This window comes from Mus musculus, chromosome 6 (assembly GCF_000001635.26).
Source record: "Mus musculus strain C57BL/6J chromosome 6, GRCm38.p6 C57BL/6J".
Classification (NCBI taxonomy): domain Eukaryota; kingdom Metazoa; phylum Chordata; class Mammalia; order Rodentia; family Muridae; genus Mus; species Mus musculus.
This window is the reverse complement of record NC_000072.6, coordinates 50,360,806-50,381,097: the sequence shown is the minus strand read 5'-3', so window position 1 is coordinate 50,381,097 and position 20,292 is coordinate 50,360,806. Positions and strand designations below refer to the sequence as shown.

General features: G+C 46.2%; 1 protein-coding gene across 12 annotated transcripts in view; it reads left to right on the top strand.

Moving 5' to 3' along the window:
- Osbpl3 (oxysterol binding protein-like 3) overlaps nucleotides 1–20,292 on the top strand; it is a 163,028-nt gene that overhangs the window by 75,257 nt on the left and 67,479 nt on the right. For all 12 annotated transcript variants that reach the window (XM_030255598.1, XM_006506630.3, NM_001347213.1 and 9 more), the window contains one exon: nucleotides 10,740–10,975. In XM_030255598.1, coding sequence (XP_030111458.1) covers nucleotides 10,883–10,975 — 93 coding nt within the window. In that variant the 5' untranslated portion in view covers nucleotides 10,740–10,882. The remainder of the gene's footprint in view (nucleotides 1–10,739; nucleotides 10,976–20,292) is intronic.

Below are 20,292 nucleotides of genomic sequence, written 5' to 3'. Positions count from 1 at the left end.
CTGCTTTGGTATCCACCCCCCACATCTTTGTTTTTGTTTTTTGAGGTAGTCTCGCTGGGAAGCCCAGCATGGCTTCAGACTAGCTTTCCTGGGATACCTTCCAGTGGGCTGAGCTTACAAGCTGTGCCATCCCACCCAGCTTCATAAATGTTTCTTTTGAGATACAGAGAAATAAGTAATAATAACCAACAAAACAAAACAAAACAAAACAAAACAAAAAATAAAACGGCAGGAGGAAGAGGAGGTTGGGCCGCACTTGACTTTCCATGCAGGTGCTAGACTTACTTCCATTCAGCCCAGGAACTCTGATTCTCCAACAAGAATATTTAGTCACCCTGATCTGTTCTGGCTCTTGGAACCATGTGGGTGATCATGCAGCAAGGAGAGTGCTAGTTTGTTGGAGAAAACATCTCACTGGAAGAATGGCTCTCCACTGTTGACTGAGAATTGGATCTCCCCTGTCAGCCCTATTCAGAAAATATGGGATTATTTAAGGCAAGCATGATACCTACCTGGAACTTGAAAACCCTCCTCATTTAAACAAGGAGGAAGATTTTTATCCCCAGGACATCCTGTTTCTGTTCTAGAAGCCAATCAGGGAAGAAGTGGCTGGCACTTCCAACTGAGGGGCACAGAAATAATCCAAGAAACCTAGTTTTAAGGAAACTTTTTGTCTTTATAGGACTGACATCATTTATGCTAAATCCATAAGACTCAAAACATAAGTGACTTTATTAATAGGCTTGAATTCTGTTTTTCTTTTTCTTTTTTTTAAAGATTTATTTATTTATTATATGTAAGTACACTATAGCTGTCCTCAGATACTCCAGAAGAGGGCATCAGATTTCGTTACGGATGGTTGTGAGCCACCATGTGGTTGCTGGGACTTGAACTCAGAACCTTCAGAAGAGCAGTTGGCGCTCTTAACCACTGAGCCATCTCGCCATCCCCTGTTTTTCTTTTATTAACTGTCCAGATACAGTTACTTCTATGCTGGGATGGTGACCAGAAGTCATGGCTCTCATTTCTAGGCCTAGTTCTGTGTCCTGGTTGGAATCTGATGGACCAGAGGCACAGAATGATGTTTCTACCATCAGGACAGAGTAGACTGTGGAATGGAAGCTGCTCTGGAGGCTGTGCGGTCCGTATGGTTTGAATTATGGCAGTTAGAATTGCAGGGCCAGCATGCTTGCCGAGAGATTTGCTAACCTGATCAAGAGAGTTGAGCGGAAGATTGGTAAGAAGGAATAGAAGAACATTAAAATGTGATTGAGTGGAGAACAGGAGTATGAGAAAGTTTAGGAGGGGGCTGCAGATGTCCTGAGACTCAGCAGGACCAGGGCTGTGCATCCCTAGGCAGATGGAGATGGAGCTTTGTCAGATGCCAAGCACCTTGCTAGAAGGAGGGTTGATGGCTCATTTCCCCCTGCAGGCTTTATTCTCCCCCCACCCCCCAATAAACTCTTAACTTCTCCCTTTAGTTGCTGTCCTTAGAAACCTGAGAAAATAACGCAGGGGCTGCCTCCTTGTGTTTCCTTCAAGCACAATAAAGAAGCCTTGGCCAGAGACATAAAGTGGCAGGGAGAGATGACAAACTAAAGAAGTATGCTTTAGACATGGCTGAGGGCTCTACAGGCATTTCAGAGAAGTCTGTGAATGGCACGCATGAAAAGGAAGACATGCCCACAAGGTTTCTGAGCCTGTCCCAAATGGAACAGGAAGTGAGGCGTGTGCCTGTGGGAAGACATGTGCTCCTAATAACTCTTGCTACCAATCTTTGGACATGGCTTTTCTACAGAGTGCAGAGCCGGATAAAATGCCGCCTGTAAGTGGGATGCATCCCAGCCTCCAGCCGTCAGGATGCAGAGAATGACTCCAGCTACAGGAAACATGACTAATACTTTCATAGTCCAAAAGTAAAGCTGGAGTCCAAAAGGGAAACAAAGCTGTTTGGGGATGGGGAGAGGTGGAGGAAAGGCTTTATGGAGAAGGCACTGTCTAAAATGGTTTGAGGAGGATGGAGGACATTTCTGCAGATGGGGAAGAAAAAGCGGGTGAGGAGGGGTTCCATGAAGACAGATGAATGAGGATAAAGGCGTGCCACTGTGGGAGGGTGGAGTACCCTGAGCTTTTATGAGTGTGATATTTTGGAGATGGAGGTTGAGTAGTAGCAGCTAAAATATTGGCATTTCAAAATTTCCTGTCATCAACATCTGTTGTCAGGTGAGAAAACCACCCATTTAGTAATGTGCATCAAGTGGCAGAGAGCTGGAGTCCAAGGACCTCCGTAAACGGTATCGGTATCGTGGCAAGTGTCACACGCCGGCTTTGCGATGTCTACTTACCCTCTGCAGCTTGGGGATGAGGAGCAGGAGGGAAAGCCTGGGCCGTGACGAGGTCATGGGACTATGAGATGAGTAAGGAAGTAAGCAAGGAGAGAAACAGGATCCGTGGTTTTGAGAATAAAAGAATATAAAGCCAGTCGGAGGTGATGAGCATAGAGGAAGCCACTCTTGGTATTTGGGAATCTGGGAGGAGTCTGTTTGGATGAGGGCTGTGTGGTTGGTTGGGAAATCAGAACCAGGTGTCAGCTTGACCGCCAAGAGAGTTACTAGGAGCTTTGATGTTGGAGGGATCAGTCCCGGGCCTCAGCAGGCTGTGGGGAGGGGAAAGAGCTGGGTGTGAGCTGCCTTACTGAAACTCTGGGCACAGGTAAGATCGCCGAGAGTGGAGTCGTCTAGGAAGAATACATGAGGGCAGAACCTTCATAGATGCCTCTGGTAGCGCTTGTACTTCCCATGAGCATGCGCAGGACAGCTAAGGCGTGGAAACACCCTAAGGCCCGGGGACCCGTGAATGCATCAAGAACCCAGTGCCAGCATGTGGCCTGTCATACAACCAGAACAATCCTATTGCAGACAAAAGCATGGATCATGTGTTAAGTGAAATTGGCCAGTTGCAGAAAGAGGAACACTGGGCAGCCTCACTTATGTAAGCTGTCTGAAATAGTCACACGCAGAGACGCAGCGATGGGAGGAGGGAGAGAACAGGATGTTGCTGGGCTGGTTACAGGGTTGTGTTTCTGCAAGGTAAGCTCTGGAGATCTGGTGAGCAACCTCCTGCCTGTAGATAAGAAGCCTGCGCGGTACACCCGAAGTCTGCTAACTTCACATTAAGTACTCAGCCCACAATAAAAGTAAACACACAGAACCCATTAGATGCTGTACCTACAGATATAGGTTTAAGAGGAAGCAGAAAACATTCTCCAGCACATGACCTGGGAAGGCCCCAGGGTGGTTGCACAAGCATGCTAGAGTCATGTCTGCAGAGCTAAGGTTTGCAGTGAGCTGGGCTCGTGAGAGAAGCTGGAAAGCCCGAAGACTATAAGGCTGGAGCCCCAGACCCAGAGCAAAAGCTGCTGGGTTTGGTTCTTTTTTTTCTTCCTCTTCACAAAACAGCAAATCAGGTTGTTCCATCTTTTTCTAAGGAGAGCTAACTGGACAGGACAGGCTGAACATGGGGACATCACTCCTTATGGTGAGGCAGCCGGAGACAGGTGCCCCGCTGAGTCAAGCGACCCAGGGTGGTTTGGCCCCAGCACACAGCAGAAGACGTGTTCCCTCAGTCTTCTTGGGAGTTGGGTGGAGAAACTGTTGGGTATAATGATTGAGATTGGTACGAGGTACCCAGAGTGGATGGCCTCTGGGAAGACTGTTAAAGGGACTATCTGAAAAGCTCTAGACTAATACGCAACCCTGGTTGCACACCTTGATCTCCAGACCAGAATTTACGAGAAGATACTTCTATCTCAGCTTCATTCTGGAGTTACGGCTGATGTGGTTCAGGCTCCCACAGACAATGACCGGCATACAGGGGTGGATCCTAACTCTGCACAGGGTTCTGTCCACCCACTCTGAAATGCTGGAATGACTATCGTCCAGCAGAGCAACAGCTCACGCTTAGGAAAGGAAACAGTTTGGGTTCTGCTTAAGATGTGCACAGTCACTCTAGAGTCCTTTCGTGGCTATGTGACTAGATCATCAGAATACCTCAGTGCAACATTCTTCTTCAAACTTAAACCTGAGGGTTGGAGGAGGAGACCTGTCTCAGAACCAGGAAGAAAAGATTTCTTAATACCATAGAGGTAATTGGTGTGATGGCTTGAATAAGAATGGCCCTCATAGGCTACTATATTTGAATGCTTAGTCATCAGGGAGTGGCACTATTTGAGAAGGACTAGAAGGTGTGGCTTTGTTGGAGAGGAAGTGTGCCTTTGAGGTGGTTTGTCTTTTTGTTTTTTGTTTTCTGGTTTTTTGTTTTTTTGTTTTTTTGTGTTTGTTTGTTTTGAGGTAACCACCCTGGCTCATCTGTGTTTTGGTTTTCTAGGGAGTGGCACACCAAATCTTGCCTCATGATTTATAGAGTAGGAACAGGGATTAGAAACATGTGGAGTTGATATTCGCCACCCACTGGTTAAGGAATGGATACAGCCAGCCCCAATGTGCCTTGGAATGGTGGTGAGGGTCTCCTCCAACCTCCCAAGAAATAAATACCAGAGACGTTGGATCCTATGCTGAGGATAAAATATTAATCTGTCCAAGTGGTGCCTCAACGTGTGCCTCAGAATCACCGGGAGGACAGGTTATAACCGGCCCCTGAGCTCTGCCCTCTTTTGAGATTCTGTAATCTGTGTTGGAGTCTGGTACTATCAATTTCAAACAAGTTCCAGCACCACGACTGGAGGCCACTGTATAAGGGACAACTACCACATCCACGCTCAGGGCCTCTGCATGGCTACGCCAGGGCTGTCAGAGGAAAGGATTCCTGCATCCACTCGCGAGGACTCCACAGGATTGGGATGGGCCACTGGAGGTATCTTGATTGCATTGGCCTACAAAAGCCGTAATGATAAATGCCTCAGGAGGCATGTGGGACCAGGAGTCCAGTTGCTGATTCAGGGATCTCTGAGATGCTGACATGAGGACGGATCCATGAAAGACACTCAGGTGTTCCCACGTCACTTAGTGACCCTTGGATGAAAAAAAAAACTTTATCTAACTCAAGGAACATGCTGATCTGAACAAAATGTAATAGCTTCCCTGTCATACACAGAATGGTCATTTATATCCATTCTTCTTTTACTGTGGCTTTTTCCAGTAAAGTGCACCAAGCTTAGAGTACATATAGAACTGTATTTTGGCAAATATGGAACTACCACCTGGCTTGAGGAACAGAACTTCTGCAATTCCCAGCAGCCCCTGCGGCTGATCCTCCTGTAAAGGGAAGTGCTGAAAAATCTCTTCTAATTCTTGTGGTGTGCTGGAGGGGCCTCACAGGTTCTGTGTATCAACCTATTACAAGTGTTTGATCTATGACAGAATTCAGTGTAAGGCCTGCTTTCAAGTCAGCGTTATCACCAAGAAGGCGGGGACCCATTGACTCGCCCCTTCTTCTAAATCATGTAGCCTGCACATCCAAAGTGCAACGCCAAATACTGAGGCCAAGGCGAAGTTACCCCACCAGGCCTCAGAGCTGGCCTAGCACTGTTCAGCTTCTTTAGAAAGCTCTCAGATCAAGCTGGTGGAAAACCAGTTGTATCTACAAGTCTAGTGAGCATAATTTATGCAAACACATGCCATTTGGGGGCTTCTACTAAGGAAAAGAGAATAGAGTTCTACCAAAATTGGGGGGAGGGAGGCTGGCGAGATGGCTCTTCAATTAAGAGCATTTGCTGCTCTTGCAGAGGACCTGGCTTTGATTTCCCAGAGGGTATCTCATAATTCCCTCAGTAATAACCTGTAACTCCAGTTCCCGAGGCTGCCACACCCTCCTCTGATTTCAGTATGAGAGTGCTTGGCCCATACAGGATACACAGCTATACATTCAGGCAAAATGTTCACGCACAAATAAATAAATAAATAAATCTTCTGGGGGAAAAAATGTCTTAAATAGGTAAGAATAACAACCTAAGATGAGCCTAAGAAACAAACAAACAAAAAAAAAACCCTTCACATTCAGTTATCTGGGAAAGAAGATGGAGATGTTATCTGGGAATGAATAGAGGGAGGTATGTATGCACAACACAGCGTGCACAGGCCTTGGAGAGATCCAGGCCTGGTTTGAACTGATGCTGTCCTACTTCAAGCTGTAGCTTTAAAAAAAAAAATCACAGTTACTGTTTCTTGTTTTGGTGGAGGGTGTTTCCTATGCAAACAGGAACTAGCACTATCTCAGTACTCAATACTCAGTACCTCTCAGGATGCCATGGGACTGAGTTCAGAAAATGGGGTTAAGGTGTTTGGTTTGGGTAGACGAGACAAAGCTGAGCCCCAACCCCTCCTTTCCTGGCTTCTGAAGCCCAAGACTGCTACGCCTCTTACAACTCAAAGAAACTAAAGACCTTTTTCCACAGTTACCATTTCCCCAAATGCACACACCATTGAGGACAGACTATTTGTAGAAATAGTTAAAGCAATGTTCTTCCTCTAGAAGAAGACCGAAAATAAAGCCCTTACGAGTACAAATGTGGAACTCTCATAATCTCTTTGTGCTTCTCCTACCAAAAGACAAGATTCAGGTGTGTTCCAGAGAGACTCTAAGGCTACAGTTACCTCCCTGCCTTGAGCACACTAAAGCTGTGTTTATTTCTTTGTATGCTCGTTTATTTCTTTTTTTTTAAAAAAAAACTTATTTATTTTTATATGTGTACACTGTAGCTGTCTTTAGACACACCAGAAGAAGTTATGGGGTCCCGTTACAGATGGTTGTGAGCCACCATATGGTTGCTGGGAATTGAACTCAGGACTTCTGGAAGAGTAGTCAGTGCTCTTAACCGCTGAGCCATCTCTCCAGCCCTGCTTGTTTATTTCTTAAAACAGTGTCCCTGTATATAGCCCAGGCTGTCCTGAAACTCTCAATCCTCTTGCCTCTGCCTCTAAGTGTAGGATTCTAGGCTTGTGCCACTATAATCAGCTATTCCAATTATGAATTAGGCTTTGGGCCTTGACTTTGCGATCATTACTCTCTGGCTCTGTTGTCTTTACAAGGATGGGCAAGTCATAGAAGATGCTGAGAAGCTGGGCTCATTTCTCCTGAACAAGACTTGTTTCCCTCCTTTAACCGACACCGGGGATGTGACGATTTTCTTATGGTCAGTGCTGTTAAGTTCTATTGTGTGAATGCAGGCCTGCATTTGGATAACTTTGAGTCATGGCCATTGTGTAACGCATTCCCAGGGTGGTTTGTGTGAGCACTGTTTGAGACATGTATCCAATATCCTCGCTCTTCTTCTCCTTTTCCTCTAGACCCATACTTCCATCTCTGGTTGGGAAATGGCAGACATTCCTGTGTTCTCCTTGACTCTATAAGACTCGAGGCATTGCTCCTTTATTCTTTGCTCTGAGAATTAAACACATCTTCTTCCTGTGAACTCCATTTGTCTTTTAGAGGGCAGCAAATCCTGGGGAACAAAATAGCAGTAATTTAGCATTACTAAAGCAGTATATTCATATTCCCAGACTGCTTTACTAATGGTTATGGGGGGAAATCAGGGGGTGGGGGAGGGGGAAAGATGGGTGTGGTGGATGCTAACCCTAAGTGCCAATTCAATGGTTTTAGCCCACAAAGAGCCTACCAATTAGCTCCCTCCAAACTGAGATTGTGAGTCAGAAGATAAAAGCCACCCCTTCCATCAGTTGCCTGGGTTGGGGTCTGGGCTCCTTTGGCAGGGTTTTATAATTCCCATGAGTCATTTTATTACCCAAGGTCCTGTCCCTCCCCCATATTTCACACACACCTTTCCTCCCATGCTCTCCTTTATCAGAACCACTTGCTTAGAAAAACAAAACCTGCCACACATGACAGAAATCCTTTGTTAGTATTCTTAGTCCACTGTGGACATGTTGCCATAGTGATGGCTGTATACACACACACACACACACACACACACACACACATTTGCTCAGTTATTGAGGGTACCATTGGTTTCTTCTCCCCCCACCCTCCCTTCTCAGACAACAGTCAACACTGTTAACTAAACAAACTATTAGTGTCTTTGCAGCTTTTCTTGGCACTTTTAGCTAGTTTAATTTGCTTCTAATTCAGCTATACTTAGTCAGGCCCTGTAAGCAGAGCTAACTTTTTATAAAGAGCCAGTCTTGTTTGTTTTCAGGCTTATTCATTGTTAGAGCCAACTTGTAATGATTCCAGGGATGGAGAGCTGGAGTAACGTGGTGTGCTAGTTTCTTTTCTGTTGCTATGATAAAATACCTCGACCAAGTCAGCTTATAGATGGCAAGCTTTTTATGGGCTTATGGTTCCAGAGGGATGAGTCTATGATGGGGGAGTGTAGGCATGGCTGAAGGAACCGGAAGCTGAGGGTTCACGTCTTCAACCGCAAGCACAAAGGGGAGAGAGGGTGGGGGGAGAGGGAGAGAGAGAGAGAGAGAGAGAGAGAGAGAGAGAGAAAGAGAGAAAGAGAGAGAGAGAAACAGCAAGGAGAGTGAGGTTTGAAGCTCTTTAAGCCCACACCCAGTGACATAAGCCCTTCAGTAAGACCACACCTCCTAAGCCTCCAAAACCAGGGCCACCAAGTGTTCACATGCATGAGCCTGGCAGGAGCTGGTGAGCAGGGAGGAAGGGGGTGGGGGGTCTCCAAGCTATCACTCATGGAACTCGACTTCTATGGCTTATAGATCCCTTAATTTGTTTTCTGAGACTTGGATAGTTCACTACATTGCTTTGATTTTAGCGTACAATATAATCATTTTTAGAGAGCAAAATGCCTAAAAGACATTATAAAAGACTTGAGCATTTAATAATTAATCCCATTTGATATCCTATCTGATTAGTTGGTTTCAGGGCAATCATATAAGCGTTCTTCTTTAAAAATTAAACCATGTGAACACTCTGAGGGGGTTGCAGGATCAATTGAATTTAGTGTGTTTAATAAGGCCTTGGCCTTCTGCACCCCAAGCCAGGCCATCCATTGCCCTTAACCCAAGACTGGGGATGAAGATGGGGCTTCCTGGGATTTCTCCTCTATGCAGTGTGAGGGGCTGTTTCTCCGTGTAAGACTTGCTTTAGCTACAGAAATGGCAGTTGACAGCCTCAATAGCTACTTGGACACGGGGTGGGGTGGGGTGGGGTGGGGTGGGGTGGGGGAGGGGTTACTGTCTAGACCCTAGTCAGTGTTTTTTCCCACTGTACATACTCTGCACCTGGCGTCTGATACGTCAGAGGTGGTGTAATGGCTCTTACTGCTGCACCTGGCCATGGTGGGGGTGGCACACCTATTTCCAGTTCCATGCTTAAAGGGCTAAGATAGTGCCTCCGTCTCGCTATCTGTGTGATCTGGCTAGAGACCTAACTTACTAGAAGCTCTCTGGTCTTCTCTGTAAAACAGAGATAATATCCTCCCATCAGACTGTTAAAGAATGAGACTGTTTGTGGGAATCCTTTTGGCAATCGCTGTTGTAGTATTTGGCAGAGTATCGTGCACCCTACCCATGGATCACTGTTTTGATTACTATTGTGCTACCAGATGTGGGAGAATCTGTTACCCCCACCCCCACCCCCACCCCCTCTCCAGTTTTTGTTATGTCGCATTATAGATGCCTTTAGAAGGAATTAAAAACTTTCTTAGGGTAAGAAACACACTGCTGTTCTCTAAAAACAAAACAAAACAACAAAAAGAGCAAAACCCCCCAAAGAATTAAAAAATCATTAGGATTCCGTTGACCTCATCTTTCGGTCATTCCAACTGTGCATTTTAGTGACATTTAGCAGTTTTACAGTGTTGTACAACCGTCATCACTCTCTAGTTCCAAAACACTTTTATCACCCCCCTAAGGGACCTATAACTGTTTAAGCAGTTACATCCAGTCTCTCCCTGACCCTAGCCCCTGGCAGCCACAAAGTGACCTCCTGACTCTGTGGTTTGCTGACTCTGTACATGCCATAGTCACAGAATGTTATCATATGGCCTTTTCTGTTTGGCTTCTTTCACTTAGCATGGTGTCTGCAGTGTTCCTCCATGTTGTATCGTCTGTGAGTCCTTTGTTCTATTCAACAGCTGGATAATATTCTCTCACTGGTTATTTTAGATGTAGTCTACACACTCATCAATTCAGGGTCCTTCCTTTGGCTATTACAAATACTGCTGATATGAGCAATAATCTGGAAATTTTCCTTTGAACACTGATTTTCAATTTTTTCAGAAATAAAATTGTATATTGTATGATAATTTTGTGCTTATATTTTTTGAGAAACTGTCAAACTCCTCTCTGCCATGGGTGTGCATTTTATGTTCATACCAGCTATGGTTTCTACTTTCTTCATATCCTTCACAGTGCCAGTTGCTGCTGCTGCTACTGCTTCTCCTTTTCCTCCTTCTCCATTTCTTCTTCCTATTATTATTATTAGTAGTAGTAGTATTGTAGCGATAATAATAATATAAAATAGTGTCTCCCTGTGGTTTGGGAATGCTTTGTGGTACTAGTTTTATAAATCTATGTTTTCAAATTAGCATATTAATGTTCTTAAACCTGTCACATTTCAAAGCTATCTGAAAAAAACACATGTACAGAATTTCTTATAGGAGGCAATGTGAAGTGTCTTTGGACCACTGGAGTCTGTAATATGTGACATGGCTTCGCCACTGTGTAGCTAAGAAGAGGTGATGTCTGCCCTCTGTAATTCTCTAACTTCTCTAATTATTATTAATTTTTTTTTTTTTTTAGAGATTTCCTCTGAGACTTCCAGAATGGCTTCTAAACACATTGGGTAAGAGCTGGCACCTGCCTGCGAGGACTTCATACTCTCAGCTCCACCATCTTCCCATGGCATTTTGACTGCGCTGAGCCCAAAGGACCAGCTCTTCACAATGAGTGACGAGAAGAATCTCGGTGTGTCTCAAAAGTTGGTTTCACCTTCAAGAAGCACAAGTAGTTGCTCCTCCAAGCAAGGAAGCCGGCAGGTAAGGTTTGACTGCTGTGGCTCTTATTTGTAGGTACAGATGTGTGTTCACTGGGAGATGCCACCTTTCAGTTTAAGAGCAAGCCCTTGTCTTCATACCTGGTTACGTGAGGAGAATCAGTTCAGGTTCCTCCCAGGGGCCGAGAATGCATTTGGCTCTTTGTGTTGTTTTGCTCAGCCCTTGCAACTGTTTACCAACATAGACACTAACATTCCCATTTTCCCTCCAAGGAAACTCAGTCATGCAGGCCAGATTACGTGCCCCAGTGAGGACCAGATGCCAAATAAGAGCTCCATCTCTTCTGCTCTAGAGCCCACCTTTTTCTTTTTAAAGATTTTTTTAAAATTTCTATTTTCTGTTTATGGGTGTTTTGCCTGCACGAATGTCTGTGCAACACATGTGTGTAGTGCTCTCGGAAGATAACAGGTGACATCAGTTCCCCTGGAATTATCATAGCTGGATATCAAATTCCATTCCACGATGCCGGGAACTCGAACTGAGGTCCTCCGCAAGAGTGATAAATGTTCTTAACTTTGGAGGCATCTCTCCAGCCCCTCCCACTTTTCCTTATACCCTGTTAACCAAAATAGCAGTTATCACTTTCCCAGTAATTACATTACTACCTCCTTCCATTCACCAGTATTTTGATGAAAGCCTGTACCTCCAGATTGTCTGTGAGTGGCTAAAGTCTCACTTGCTAGTTTTTCCCTAATGGGATGAGGGGAGCCAGTAAACCTGGGAAAGTGATGAAGAAAACAGTAAAACAGAGGAGAGAATCCTAAAGCCCCAAGTGACTGTCTGTGGTCACTGGTTGCCACTTGGTTTCCTTTCCAATATGGCGTTGTTGACAGATCTGCTGGCGTCCATCGGTAACCATAAGGGTGTATTAATCACTGGAATCCATCCTTGCTTCACCAAGGCGATGGATGGGAGGTATGCAAGAAAGCTGGATTTCCAACCTGAGAGGCCTTTGAACTGTTCAGTATTTACTGGCTCTGTGGGCATTGCTTTTGCCCTATGAGAAGTCTGGCCAAAGACTTTGCTTTTTGTCCAGGGCTGGAAGCAATAATTAAGCAGTGGCCTACTTCGGGAACACTGAATAATAGTGACTCAGCTAAGCATATCTTAGTTTGAACATTTGTCTCAGTCAGGGGGCTAGCTACTCACCCACAAGTCCATGCTTTTGGGCAAATTAAAGTTTGCTGTGAGCTTAGAGTGTAGGGAGCCCTTTAAGATCTGTTTGGTTTTTGTTTTTTGTCTTTTCTTCTCATTTGTCTTTGTGTGTATGTGTGCATGTGTCCATGCCTGTGAATATGGCTGCACCTGTGCCGTGATGTACGTGTAGAGACTGGAAGACAATCTCAGCTATGGATCTTCACCTTCCACCTTGAGACAGTCTCTTCCTTGTTTTCTGCTGCTTACACCAGTCTGGCTGGCCCAGGGACTCTCTTATCTCTGCCTCTCATCTAGTAAGAATGTTGACATTTCAGATGCTTGGCCTGTGACCTCTCTGCAATGAACTGAGATTGTCATGTTTGTGTGGTGTGTTGGCTAGTGTTTGTTGTTTTGTTTTGTCTTCTGTTATCAGGCTGACACAAACTCCCGTCATCTGAAAAGGTGGGACCTCAGTTGAGAAGTTGTCTCCATGACATTGCCCTGTGAGCAAGTCTATAGGGGGAATTTTCTTGATTAGTGCTCGTTGTAGGAGAGACCAGCCCACTGCAGGCAGTGCTACCCCTAGGCTCTACCACCCTTTAGTTGAATAAGAAAGCAAACCAAGTCCACTGTAGGGAGCAAGTCCGTAAGCAGCATTCCTCCATAGTTTCTGTTTGAGTTCCTGCCTCCAGGTTCCTGCCTTGGCTTCCCTCAGTGATGGACTATAACTAGGTTGTGAAAGCCAAATAAACTCTTTCGTTTCCAAGTTGCTTTGGTTTGGTCTTTCTTATAACAAAGAAAGCAAACTAGAACATGGGATAAGCACTTTTACTCACTGACCTAACTACCCTGCCTCTGGGTTTGTTTTTGTTTTTAAGTTTGTCACTGCCTAATGCTAACACCATGGGTCCCTAGAGATCTGCTCTCATGGGAGTGAGTGTGCCTGCCCACTTGGGCAGCTGCCACCAGGCTTTCGGCTTCCTACTTCTTCAGCCAGCACTCAGGTTTGGACCGGAGCAGAGTATGTCATTTGCCCCCCTCCCCACCCTCACACCCCAACTCCATCAACTTGCGACAAGCAGCACCTCTTCTTCTGCCCACGTTTGCTTCACAGGGAGGCTGAGCTCAGTGAAGTAGCAAGTCCTCCCGGAGGAGCCATGTCTTCCATCCTCAGGGCTGTGGTAACTCTTCCAGTGCGTTCATTGATGTTGGTTGATTTGGTTTTCACAATGCAACTTTCACTCTGAGTTTCCATAAAAATACCAAGAGGAACTCACACCACCCAGTGCTTCAATTTTTCTTTTTTGACATTTATCAAATGGTAGTCTTTTCTATTTAAGACCGTCCACTTTAATTTGCATAACCAGTGTGCGCGCGCGCGCACACACACACACACACACACACACACACACACACACACACACAGTTGCTTTATGTGCTGGTCAGGTTTCTGTCAGCAGAAACACCACAAACAATCACCTGGGAGAAAGGAACTTCCATACAGAACTGCCGCTATCAGATTCACCTGTAGGCATGTCTGGGGGACATTTATTGATTGTTGGTTGATGAGGAGGGGCCGGCCCACTGTGGGCAGTGCCACCCCTACACGGGTGGTCCTGGATGGTGTAAGAAAGAAAGCTGATCAAGCTATGGGGAGCAAACCAGTCAACGGTATTCTTCAGGTTTCTGTTTATGGTTCCTCTCTGGACTTCCTTCTGTAACGAGGGCATATAAAACCGGTAAACCATTTCTTTCCCAAGTTGCTTTTGGTGCTGATCACAGCAAAGAAAGCAAACTAGAATACTGTATTAGTGTAAATAAATGTTTGTATTTCCTCTGTGGCACTGGACGGGGCTCTGCTGGCATTTCAGGGGCCATGGAGGCTCTCCTTTGCTGGCACTCAGGAGCTGTAGAAGCTCTCCTTTGCTGTCCTTTTGGGGGCTCAGCCACTTCCACTGCATCTGTCAGCTGCTAAATAAAGCAAAGCAGCACTTTGCCAGCCTCGTCACAGGATGCTCAGAATGGCAAGGTTTCCACAGCCACAGGCTGCACTGCAGACATGGTAAAACAGCAACTGTCAATGACACGTGCAGCCACCTCCTGGCTTTGGAGGTGCCACTGTGAGACCCCTTTTTGGTCTGTTTTCCTTTTATCTGGAGTGGGTTTGTCCCATGTGCACGTCACTGACTGTTATCTGTGGTGCTAGTTTTCCTTGCGTGCTCTGGACTGTGGTCAGAGCCTCATCTTGCATGTCTCCTGTGAGATCTCTAGTCACTTGTCTTGGTTTGGGATAGGCCTTCTGCTCCCAGGGACTCTGATCCAGGGCAAGTCTCACATTGCATTGGGGACTCCTTTTCCATGGTGAGAATGGAATGTCCCAGATCCTCATCAGACCAGCAGATAACCTGGCCCAGGTTTAGCCGCCCTCTTCCACTGCCCCGATGAGCAGATGGCAAAGCCTCCGTTCACTGTACTGTGGGCAGTGCACCATCCCAGTTTGTGGCAGTGAGCCTGGCTCAGGTGGAGGCCGTTTTAGCTCCCACAGGTCACAGAAGTAAGCCAACGATCACGTTTGCCCACGGTGTGTTTACTTTCTTTCAGATCCATGAAGACTTTCAGACTTTTACAAACATAATCTTTTTCCCCTTTAGCTTTATTGAGGTGTGACTGACAAATGAAAATTATACATATTTATAGTGTATACTATGCTGTTTTGATATTTGCATATGGTGTAAATGATAAACAGAGTCCAGATAACTAAAGTACCGATTATCCTAAATAGTCATAGCAGGTGTGTGGCTAGCAGGAACATTTAAGATTTGATCTCCTGGACTCGGATGTTCAGTCTCTAGACTGTTCAAGGACCTGGGCTCAACCCCCAGAAGCTACATAAAGCTGGCTGTGGTGACAGACACTTGTGAACCCAGTGCTGGGAAGGGTAGAGACAGACAGATTTCTAGGGTTCACTGGCCGGCCTAGCCTAATGGTTGAGCTCTAAGCTGATGAGAGACCCTGTCTCAAAAATAAGGTCCCAGCTCCTGAAGTATAGTATCCAAGGTTGTTGGGAACGAAAAAGGGGGCCCTGAGGAAGAGGGGGGAGGAAAAACCCACACCCCGCCAGAGTTTTACCTATTCTCTGGTCTGTCAGGTGTGGAAGAGCTGCCATACACTTTCCACTCAGCCCTGGGTGGGCACTTAAGCCTCTGACCCATTCTTCAGGGGGTGGCCAAGGGGCAGTCCTACCTGGGATCCCCGGAGCTACTTTGCTAAAGCCACCAGGGTTATAGGAGAGAGGGATGAGGAAAGAGAGGTTCCCAACACCGGCCAGAGTGAGGGCACGGATCTTGACTGGAGCACAGGAAGGCCTTCTAAAGGGAGATAAGAAACGGCTCATTAGGAGAAAGCCTGTTCCATCCTCCAAGCGCAGTGGGCCTTGATGAGCAGAGACATTCTATGGTTTTAGAGCTTTATTATAGAAATGCAGAGAAAAGGGGAGAAGGTAGAAGAGAGAGAGGGAGGGAGAGAGAGAGAGAGGAGAAAAGCTAGAGAGTAAGAGGGAGAGAGGAGAGGAGAAGACAAAGAGAAAGAAAAGAGGAGAGAGAAGTGAGAGGTAAGAGAACAAAGGAGTGAGAGGGAGACAAGTAAGAGAGCAAGCAGGGGCTGAACAGCCCTTTTTATGGTCTTTACTGTTGCTTGGTAATTGGGGAGGAGTTTAGCCTGAAGGTCAGAAGCTTGGGCCATTGCCTACGTGATTACTGACCATGCTTCTCTTGTGGGGACTGTGGGGGGCGGTAACTTAGGCAGGAGCCAGAGTTCCAGGAGCATAAAGGAGCATAAGCCTACTGTGTCATGTAGGTGACTTATAACTTCAGGGTTCAGACCTCAACTCAACTGGAGATCAGCCTGTCTGTGCATAGCCCAATGCCCCACACAAGGTTGTCCTCTGGCCTCACCTGCACACATGGGAACATTGCCCTCTGGCCTCACCTGCACACATAGGTACATGCGCACACATGGAGACTTACTGTCCCTACAAGTGTCACAACTAGTTTTCCTGTGGTATTCACAAAAGTATCCGTTCCAGGAGCCCCACTGATAACAGAGTTCAAGAATGCACAGGCCCTTTGTGTGAAATGTGAGACCACCGCCCTGTGTTCTTCTAGTGGTCTAGATTCCTGATAGAAATAGTGTGTTATCAGCCGCTATGCTAGATTCAGGGCCTGGTGATGAGAGGAAATGTCTCTACATGCTTGGGCACTCTTTCTCTTGGAATACTCTCAGGGTGTGGTTAGCCGACTCCGCAGATGGCAGAGGCCACAGGTGGCCAGTGCAGTATTCTCACCCGCTGACCCCATGTCACACCTTAGATCTTCAGAATTGCTTCCCTCTGAGGAGCTGGAACTTTGAGCTTCGGATCTATGCCCTCGTGTCCTCTAATCTACAAGTGTGCCGTGCCTTCTGCTTCTGTGGGTTCATGTCCTCACGCGGCTTGTGAACTTGAGACAGTGCACAGTGTGCTTTCCTGTGCTTTGTATCATGCCCTCCAGTTTCCCCATGTCTCAGATGTAAAGATGGCATCCTTTTAAAAGGCAGAATTGTATTTCTTTCTGAAGAAAAGATATTATGTATGTCTATATGAGAAACAGTGGCATGTGTGTGCTAAATGTATATGCATACTACATTTTCTTTTCAGACTTCTTTTTTTACTCCATGAATATAAGACAGCCTAGAAGTGCATAGCTTTACACATTGTTATTATGCTTGGAGTCTGCGTAGCACCAGGAAGAAGACACTAAGAGCTTGAATTTAAATTCCATAGATACCACACACACACACACACACACACACACACACACACACATACACACACACACACACACACACACACACACAGAGCACATTTTGCACAGATCACACATACTGTACTCATCACACACAAACATACCACACTCACATACATCATACATGTGATATTTTAAAATAAGAATAATGCCCTCTTGCTCATGGGACTCAGTCTCTCTAAAAACCTTTCTCTTAGGTTCTCATCCGGCACAGACAGCTGGTGATCCGAGTCTCTGTACCTTGGACTTTCTGTTTGTTAAACTTCTTTGCTTGTCTTTGATACTTGTATTGACTTGAACCTACCTTTCCTATATACATGTGTGTAATGTCTGGGACTCATGCACTTCCTTGTAGATCCCCCCTCCCCTGCATGTATCTCTCACTTCTGTGTAGATTTCCCCGTGCATGTATTATGCAGTTCTATGTAGATACTCCCCTGTTCATGTATCAGCGTTAAAGGAACTTATTTCTTGAAGGAGAAAGTGAGAACTAAGTGAGATAGTACAGAACGTGCCTGGGCTGGCACGTGAGGGATGCTCAGAGCATGAGGATGAAGTTAATGAGTGACTAGGCATGCGGTTGCTAGGTAGGAAGATACCTAGCAGACTGTTCCCTGCCTTCATGAGGTAGGTGAAGGGGCATATAAGTAGGAGAGAGATTTGCTATTTTTAAACTTATAAAATAGGAGTAATTATAATTTCCCTTTGTCTTTTCCCCCTGCCCCCTTCTGTTCCTGCCTAGAAATGTCAAAGTATTGCATTTTAGAAGGGAGATGGGGCTACGCAAATGAATGGGTGTGGCTTGTAGTAGAGCCCAGTAGCTAAGGTGTATTTTGGTTTTGGTTGGCTTTGGGTTTTGTATTTTTTTTCAACTACTTCTATTGAGAGGCTACTCCTGGACGTGCTTGAGCAGGAGATGTAAAACTGTGGAGGACAGAGGAGCCAGAGGGAGCGTCACAGATAAGAAACCAGCTGATGCAAAGCTCCTGGCTGGAGCGAGGCCACAGCTCCCAGGCTTTAATGAGATGTTAGCATTTGGCATGAAAACCGAGAGATGAGACAGTAAGTTCTGCTAACCCAGTTCTGAAGCATGCTCCCACCTCAGCCTGGGGCTTGAAAGGGAGAGATGTGTTCCTGAGTGAGTCTCCCCATGGTGACTCAGCTTGCTCCTGTCCCCCACTGTCCCTGGGCTAATCTTTGGTGGCATTTGAGCATCCTCCAGGTCACCCAATGAGAGTTAATTTATGCAGCCATTCACTGATGCTTCACTTCAGAAACCACAACAAGTCTGGTACAGTGCCAGAATCTATAGAACAGCTAGGTTGACTGGGAGAGAATTTACCAAGCTTTGCATGAGGAAGTAAAGGTTGAGGTGTTGACATTTTCATTTGAGTATTGATCATGCTAAGATCCAAGCCAGGTGTCGTAGCGCATGCCTATAATCACACTACTTGAGAGACTGAGGGAGGAGGATAGCACGTTTGATACAAGCCTGGGCCCAAGACTGTCAAGGAGAGGGAAGAAGAGGAGGTGAAGGCAGTCATATTGATTTATTTAATATAGTGGCACTGAGTTAGATGAGGTTCCTTATTAAAGCGTGGAGTAGCCACAGTGCAGGTCATGGGAAGAACTCGGGTGCTCCAGGGAGAGTACGTCTTCCCCGCTATGCAACGCTTGGCTCACTCCCGAGATGCTTGAGCTGCAGCCTTGAGCTGAGCCGGCTCTTTGGCTCCTGCTCATGGAAGAGAAAATCTACTCCAGTGATTTGATGATTCCAAAATGCTAATGGCAGTCAAGATAGCTCAGCCACTAAAAGCGGTTGCCACACAGGGCTGACAGCCTGTGCTGAATCCCAGGGACCCAAACAAACAAACAGCCTGGGTGTGATGGTAAGCATCTGTAATCCCTGTGCTCCTATCAGGAAACGGAGGCAGAGAGGAGAGAATCACCCTTGAACGCTAACGAGTGTAGAGTATGAAGTGCGGTAGAAATGAGAGAGACCTCGCTTCAACACGGTAGAGAGCATTTACCCCTGAAAGTTGTCCTCAGGCCTCCACACGCACCGTGTGGCATGCATATGCTCACACACACATCCCACACACATAGGCACACAAGAATAAATAAAAGCAAAACAAGTCTAATGGCCCAGAAGTGACAGCGTGGGATGTAGGACAAGGCTGAACAGAAGGCACCTAGACATTGGTATTAGTGGAGCAATGAACATTGCCTGCCTTCCAGAGGACACGCAGAATAATCTGGTTTGCCCCTGGATGCTGGCCTTGGCATGAGGCTAGCCATATTCCCCTCTGTACCTTTCACAGGGGTAGCTGAGTCAAGTGTCCTGGCACGTCTCTGACCTCGCTCTCTCCTTTACCTTGTGCAGTTTGGTTGATTACTGGTCTCCTAAAAGAGAGGTGCATAATTCCCCCTCACAACCTGTGAATGCACACTGTTTGGAAAGGAGGGCCTGAGTAGATGAGGTTAATTTAAGGACCTTGAAAAGGACAGGGCATCCTTAGTTGTGTGAAGGGCCCTAAATTAATCAGCAAGAAGTCTGCCCAGGAGAAACACAGGGAGGACATGATATGAAGGTGGAAGTGGGCATGGTCATAGCAACAAGCTGAGGGGTAGCGGAGAAGCTGCAGCCTCCAGAGACCAGGATAGCCCAAACTGTCTCCCCTCCAACCTCCAGAGAGAGCCTGACTCTGCCTACACCAGGTTTGGGATTTCTGGCTTCCAGCAGTGTTGAAGAATTTTAAACTTCAGCGATGGGTGGTCATAGAATAGGTCTATGATCCCAGCACACAGGAGGCTGAGAGAGGAAGAGCCTACATTTGAGGCCAGCCCGGGCTAAATATAGCAAGACCTCATCTCAAAATCAAAACCAGAGAGAGATTTATTGGTTGAAACTTAAAGCCACTAAGTTGGTGGTCGTTTGCCATGACAGCCTCAGAAAATTAATTCTCTCTGCTTAGAGTCCAGCTCAAGCTCTTAGTCCAAAGGCATGACACCTTGGAACAGTGCCTGTCTGAGCCCCAGCTACAGTGTGTGACGTCCTCATGTGGCACCTACAGAGTTCCAACCTGTGATGCCTTTGCATTTCTCATGCGTGTCATTGCTTGGTGGTGTGTCTCAGCTTTTCTTGGGGGAGGGGTGCACTTAGTGTGAGGACTTTGTGTATGGGAGGGTTTGCCATTTTAAATGCCTGTGACCTACGCCTGTGATTCTAAGTCACGTGTGCAGCATTTCCCAGAAGGTACTTCTGTTTTGGTTACAAACTTCCATTAGCTTTCTGAGCACCCTGAGATGGAGACCAGAGAG